A 7,537-nucleotide genomic window follows, 5' to 3' on the forward strand; every position below is an offset into this window, starting at 1 on the left:
CCTCGTTGTCCTGGAACTCACTCTGTAAACTTCACTGGCATTGAACTCACAGAGATCCACATGCCTCTGCCTCCTAAGTGCTGTGATTAAAGGCTTGTGCCATCATTACCCGGCTGAGGAAGTTTTTTATGGAAGCTTCTTGCACCAGAGAAACTTTCACTTCACTCACTGAAGCTGCTGCAGAGAGGTTAAACCATGCTTACAGCCACTGACACAGGGTTCAGAGTACAAGTTCTCTAATACTAGACTGCACATCTGGGATACTCCTTTGCTTGTCTGGATGGAAATGTATTAATAGGGTTACCACTTTGTGAAATAATGCAGTTCCCCTTTTGATGACAACGGCACTGACCCATCTTGCAAAGCTCATTTTCCAGTGTGGCTATCAGGTAGTGATGTCGCCACACTACTTTTCTCCTTTCACCAGGAAGCCCAGTTGCTCCTAAGGCTCTCTTGGTGGCCATTTTGAAATGTTTCAGAAAGCATTCTTCTGCAGAAGAATCTAGCAAGAAAAGAGCTCAACCATGGAAACTCTCCAAGTCACCTGCTGACAAGCCCTTTTCCAGCACATTTAACTTTAAATTTGAAATTATGACCTGTAACTTGCATATGAAATAATAACTCAATTAAATATGTGCAATATGATGACTTTTGTAGAAAAATACCTTTGCAACAACCAAACAGGGCAGGAACTAGGGCATGTTTCAGAGCACAGAGCCCCTCCTATCACCTTTTAACCATATTTTCCCTCCTTTTGTAGAGGTAACTGCACCCCTAGCCTTAGTAATATTATGCCTGAGCCTTGCTTCAAAGCTTTATTACAGGTACGTGTATCACTGCCTCTCAGTTTTGCTTTTTTGGCAATGCTTATTAAAATTAGTTTAATGTTTTGTTTCTTCTTCAATGTTACATAGCACATCCTTCAGAGAATTTGCTTCAGGAGTTTTTTTTTTTTAGATCAATTAGCCTTTAAGTTTAGAAAACAACTGATTTTAAAAGATAAATTTTAGGTAATAATAGCATTCACAATGCCATGAGTTTGTGATTATCCAGTATGGTACCTAGAATTCAAGATGGCCTCCAATGCACCTTGCCTCCTACAAGTCATGCCTTTGTATAGCTCATATTCACATCGTACCAGAATCTATCCAGGTAACCGACAGAATTCAGTTGAAGTTGTAATATATGGCTTCCAAGATGATGTGCCTTAGTCGGTTTCATGCTGCTGTGACAAAAGCCCCAAGAATGAGTAACTTATGATAAATACCAACTTACTTCCAATTGTCTGAAGGCTAAGAAGTATAAGGCTGAGAAACCACCATTTGGTGAGAGTTTTCTTGCTGCATTATCACATGGAATGAGACAAAAGTGCAAGACGGAGGCAGAGATGCAACACCACATTTACCCTTGATACCAACATTAATCTATCCATTAAAGCAAAACTCAAGACACAGTCCCTTCTTTGAAGTCCTACCTCAAAAATGCCTCAAGTTTCTGATGCATACGTTCTGGGGACGCATTTGAATCACGGCAGTAGGCCAGTGATGAAGTTACTTTCTCCTTTGAAAAACTATGAAAGCGCATGCATCATACCTCAGATGCCCTTACTTCTGGGTGTCTCTTCCAAACCCCTTGTAAATGCCTTAGTAATATATTTGAATGATCTTTTTTTATACAAAAAGTATTGCAAATGGAATATAATTTAACTGGCATTAGTTAACAATACTGCTGACACCATGACATGTCTTCTGTTACTCCTACCCTTAGTTTTCAAAGCAGAAGGACAGCTGTGAATAGGAGTTAAATAAGGAATATGCTTAGCCTGACATGTAGGAGATAGTTATATGATTCATGGATGCTCTTGTGTGCACTTGAGTTAGTGTTTGCTATCTTGGTGTATGAAGCCCTTCTAAGAATACTTCTGTCTCCTGCAAGTGATAAGGTTAAGGTTAGATCTCAGTGCAGATATGTGCACAGAGCCTAGGATTTCAAGGAGCAAAGAGAAATAGAGCTAGAAATGAAGTCAGAAGTTAGTCTGTGGAAAAAACCCTCTAATTATTCAAATGTGTAAAATTGCAAGCAGAACATTCAGTTCTTATTTTCAGCTACTTAAAATATAAACTATCTTCTGTCAGAATTAAACTATTTTAGAATTTATTTCTCAGGGTTTTGATATGAAATTATATCAATTAAGCCACAAAATTCGTGCTGTGATACTACCACACAAACTAGCCTGTCAATGAGTGCTGTCAACACACACACACACACACACACACACACACACACACACACACACACACACACACAAATTAGCTCCTGTAACAGTACTTTCAAATACTTAGAAGAGTCATAGCTTATATGGGAAATAAACTTGCTAAGTTTTTACCAATTTGATAATTCTCATATTTGTGTGATTTGTATTATTGATAGGTTTTCCTAGCCAAGGAGAGGAAATTAGAGAATATAAAGCAAGAAGACTGTGGAGCAAAAAAGAGACATTTTAGCAGTTGATTAATAATTGTCATCTTATGACTTGTGTTTACAGTATTTACCAGTGTCTTATGGAAATTTTGCTGCAATTTTTCTTATCATAAATAAATGGGCCTGTATTTACTTTTGTTTCCTTTTCTATTCCATAATGCATTTATAATGAAGACTCCACTACACTAGTTACTCCTCTCATTGCTGGGACAAAATGAAAGAGTATTTTGTTCACTAACACAGGGTACAGTCATTTATGGCAGGGAAGGCACAATGGCAGGAACAGGAGGCAGCATGGTTTATTATATACACCCTTAGTTAGGAAACAGTGGGTTATGAACACTGCTGCTGAGATCACTCCTTTTTATTCAGGTTAGGACCCCAGTTCATAGGATGGTACCAACCAAATTCAGATTGGATCTTCTCACCTCAGTTAACCTAATCTAGAGACTCATTCACAGAAATGGCCAGAGGCATCTAGTTATTATAAACCAGTTAGGTAGATGATAACGATTAACAATTATACCACCAAGCCCCTCAGGCTTTTTTTTTCAGAGCATCAGTATGTGTGCTAGACCTCTTTTAGTACCCATTATTTAGTCAACTCTTCTCCTTCCCAGGTTACATGAACCTCTAGGTGCCAACAAAGTCATATCAGAAAAAGATTCAGTGTCGGTGTTAATGGCTTACTTGTGTGACTAGGATGTTCCTTGGAGGAGTAAACAAGACAATTGGAAAAGACATTGTGGGGGCAAAGAGTGGAAAATACAGAAGACTGTGGACTGTGTAGTCTGAGGGAAGGTAACATATTTCACTCCAAATATATTTCTTTGGCATATTTAATGCTGACAACTCAAAAAAGCTATAGACAACTGAAAGTCAGTAAAGTTATGCTTTTGAAAAGAGCAATGCACATGTATCTCTGCATTAGTAAAAGAAACAATGAGTGTAGATATGAGCTTTTCTTCTCCACTTTCCCCAATTTTTGCCTAGGAAGATCTTCCCACAGAAAGCAGAGATTGGGTGTTTGACATCTACTTAGATGGAGATGGCCACAGGTGGATGCTACCTGGAAGACTTCATCATCTGTATCAGTCAGTTCTTGCTCAGTGTGTATCTTCTTTCCAAGCTTTCCATACCCTCTGTCACTCCTTCATCCTGAAAACCCAAAGGATTTTATGACAGTCAACTTGAGTGGAGGCTATAGCTCAGTACAGAGTACTTACCCTGGAGGTCAAAGCCCTGGATGTGGCCCTCGGTACCACAGAAAAACGGTGGGACAATTATTTGGACCCATGTGAATTTAATAGTCACATGCCTTAGAGATGTAATGCAATTTGTGTACTCTTACTGTTTTCTGTCTAATGCTCATTTATTTCATAGAGGAAAATTACTGAAGCATCAGAGGGAAATGAATAAACTTAAAATTTCCTTTGCCAGAAACTAACTGGCATCTACTCCATGATTTTGAATAAAAATATTCATACACACATATGAGATAAAACGGTGAAAATGTTTTGATCATGTCAAATTCTTCATTTTTATTTGGAGTGCTAGAATTATGCTTTAAATTATGTATAATAATGTTTTGAATTTTCTTGATTATTTGTTATTTCTGTATTTAGTTTTATAAGATACATCAAAATTAATATTGGTTGAATGCTATGGGAGATCATTTGATTAATTTGAGTCTTCTCTGATAATGTTTATATTTGGCCAATATTGTTAATAAATAAAATGACTCATGCTGGATGGTGGTGGTTCATACTTTTAATCCCAGTACTTGGGAGGCAGAGGCAGGCAGATATTTCTGTTCCAGGCCATCCTGGTCTATAGAGTGAGTTCCAGAACAGCTAGGGCTACTCAGAGAAACTCTGTCTTGAAATAAAATAAAATTAAAGTAAAACAACTCAAAGGATTAAGTTCCTAAGGCTCTAACAATATATAGAGTTATATCAGATCAAGTCTGAAAATTTAGTTTTATGATACTGAACACTAATGTATTCTGACCTCAATGTATTTTGTTGTGGTAGTTTTTGTGAGAATGTCCACAGTAGGCTCATTTGTTTTAATACTTGGAACTTGATGGATGGAACTGTTTGGGAAGGATTAGAAGGTGTGGGCTTAAAGGAGGAGGTGTATCACAGGGTGGTCTTTGAGGTTACAAAAGACTCATGTCATTTCACCATTTCAAGCTCTTTCTCTTTACCTTCTGCTTGTTATTTGGCATGTGAGTTCTCAGCTGTTCCTGCTGCCATGCCTTTGCTCTACCTACATGGACCATCATCCTTTAGAACTGTAAGTCCATTGAAATGCTTTTTTTTATAAGTTGCCTTGGTCACAGTGTTCTATCACAGCAATAGAAAAGTGATTGATATAGCTATGTACAGTGAGCGACACAAGACACTTTCTGAAAACACTTTCCAGGAAAGTCATCACTTAAAATTGTAACTAAAAATCAAGATGTATTAATCAAAAATCAATTGTTATGATAATCTTAACTGGTAATGATTGCTTAACTTGTGTGTTGCTGAAGTAGGATGTAAATACAGGAAAAGATTCAACCTTTCTCAGACCTAACTTAATTTTTATGGCTCCAATATTTTTCCTCCTGTGTCAAGTCTCAGCATAGTTGGCAGGAGACTGGTCTACATGGAAACTGTGCATAGAAATCACACTTTCTTCCCGAAATACCATAAAAAACACTATTAAGAGGACTGGTGAACCATACTTGTTATTAAAACATCTATCTCAACTGCTTTGGGTGACCTCTGTATAGCAAAATTATACTGATATTTTTATTTTCATCCATGTTTCTATCTTAGCCATGTTTCTTCCTTATATTTAGGGCTGCCAAGTACTTTCATAAATAACCTTATAATTTCATTTGTAAAAATTTGTTTTTATAAGGAAATGAATACAGCAAGATATATTTTCTCTTCCTTCTCAACTTCAGTTATAGACTACCTACTTCAAATAGTGAACTCCCAAAACCTCCATATCACTTCTACAGCTGCTGCTAAGAACTTAGGTATCTATTTCTCCCCTGAAGCCTATAGTTGACTCTTCTCAAGGGCATCTGTCCTTTCCCCTTGCCAAAAAGCTCACTGGTTTTGTTTCACTTTGACTTCAGATACCGAATAGAGGTACTTGAGTGTCTGAGACAAATTCCCCCGTTTATCCACCTGTATGGAGCTGTGCTCTTTAATGCCAGTGACATTGCTTCATACTTGTGAATGCCACTCTGTCTTCAAAGATAGATTATAAAAACTAAAAGAAAAGAAAACAGAGAACAAGCACAGACATGATGGTATGTGTCCCAGCATTTGGAAAACTGAGGCAGAATGACCATGTTTTGGGGGCTAACCTGAATTACATAGTGTACTAGGATACCTTGGGATATAAAAAAAGTTCAAGACCAGTCTGGGCTATATAGAAAGTTCAAGACTAGACTGGGCTGCTTAGCAAGTCGTTATCGTTTTATTTATTTTTTTCAGCATTGGAGATTGAACTCAGAGCCTCATGAATGCTAGTGAGTTAGAACTGCAACACATAGGTTCTCTCTTGAAGAAACAAAAACAATACAGAACAGGATAAATAAGACATATTCTAACACCACAGCTGTTTTTCTGAACAAAAACATCCAATGAGAAAAGAACCACAAAGAAGATAGATGAAGAACACTAGGGGAAAATGTCTTTCTGGGTTTGCTTATTACTTCCATTGTGTTCTTTTATTTGAGGCTTTTAAAGGTGACCTAGTGGCATTTTTATCATCCAGTGGTATAATTATTACATCTTACTTCCTATCCACTTTTATTGCACAACAGAAAATAATTCTAAACTATCACCTTTCACTCATAACCTGATGATGTAACCAGAGTCCAAAATCTGGCTTTCTGAGGATTGGGCAGTAGGCGGGTTCTGACACCTCACAGAGTGGAAGCCTCCAGCTTCCAGCCCTGCTATTGGTTAGGTTCTGATGGTATGGGTCACAAAGGTGGTTGCTAGGTGCCAGGTGAAGAAAAGATTCACCTGCGATCATTTAGTCTGTGTTGTGGAGGAGTTAAGTCAGCATGTCAATGACAGGATACCAGCTCTGGTCACCATGGACTCCTCTGGACGAGAACTTGCGATGGCTGCGGCACACAACACCTACCCTTTGCTCCAAACACCCTTTTAGGGGTTCTCCTTTATTTCCAAAGAGCCCTTCGGACCTTGAAGTGCAACAGTGCTTTCAGGAAGTCGCTGTAGTCTTAGATAGCCCGCCATTGGAAAATGGAGAGAGCCGGGATTCAGCTGGCCAAGCATCAGAGCCAGAGACCACTGACAAGAAGTATGGATTAGTTAGGAAGCCGGAGCCCATCCGCCTCATTGGAGTGGATAGCGTCTTTGGAAGGGATATTACAGTTCAGCCACCCAAGTGGACTGGAACCTTCAGAGTTTCAGACACATCAGCCTTCAGCAAAATTATCAGCAAGGAACAAAAGTGGCCCACTGGACTCAAGGATCCTCAGAATGAGATGACTGTGGCTATGTGCAAACAGATGTTACGCTCTATCCTCCTCCTGTATGCGTTATACAAAAAGTGCACCTTTGTCCTGCAACATTCCCAGTAAAGTGTCCCGACATGAATCCTGTACCCGGAGCTTACACAGACCTGTCCTTGTAAATCGATCTGTAATATCATGCCTCATATTTTGCACATCCTTCAAGCTGTGACAACCCAGAAGTTCCTCCCCAACTTTTTCTTCAGAGTCAGGGCCAACAAACCTGAGCAAGGAAGAACATTCCTGATGAAAAGACATTTAAGAGTTAAACTGCCATTGGCATGCTCATGTGATAAAGAACTCTTAAACCACACAAAGCAGCCAATATGGTGTGAACACACTCATGCTCCAAGGATAACGGAGAGCTGGGGGCAGAAAGGGAATGTTTCAAAAAGACATGCATGGGTTTTCTGTATACCAGAAGATGAAGGGATCAAAAATCAAAATCTTTGTGTGGGTTAAGGACTAGTTTGAGATCAGCCTTCTATCATCAAACAAATGATAACA

The 7,537-nt window shown here is 38.8% G+C and overlaps 1 protein-coding gene across 1 annotated transcript; it reads left to right on the forward strand.

Moving 5' to 3' along the window:
• Positions 1 to 6,562: 6,562 nt before the first annotated feature.
• Positions 6,563 to 7,099, forward strand: LOC100768181 (FANCD2 opposite strand protein). The gene has a single exon (XM_027431849.2). It carries the CDS (start codon positions 6,563 to 6,565, stop codon positions 7,097 to 7,099), a length of 537 nt encoding a protein of 178 aa, XP_027287650.2.
• The last annotated feature ends 438 nt before the right edge of the window (positions 7,100 to 7,537 follow it).

The sequence above is a fragment of the Cricetulus griseus genome, chromosome X (assembly GCF_003668045.3).
Source record: "Cricetulus griseus strain 17A/GY chromosome X, alternate assembly CriGri-PICRH-1.0, whole genome shotgun sequence".
Classification (NCBI taxonomy): domain Eukaryota; kingdom Metazoa; phylum Chordata; class Mammalia; order Rodentia; family Cricetidae; genus Cricetulus; species Cricetulus griseus.

Bases quoted from the DNA above. Each gene is read 5' to 3' on its own strand.
- LOC100768181 (XM_027431849.2), top strand. From the start codon at position 6,563: ATGACAGGATACCAGCTCTGGTCACCATGGACTCCTCTGGACGAGAAC.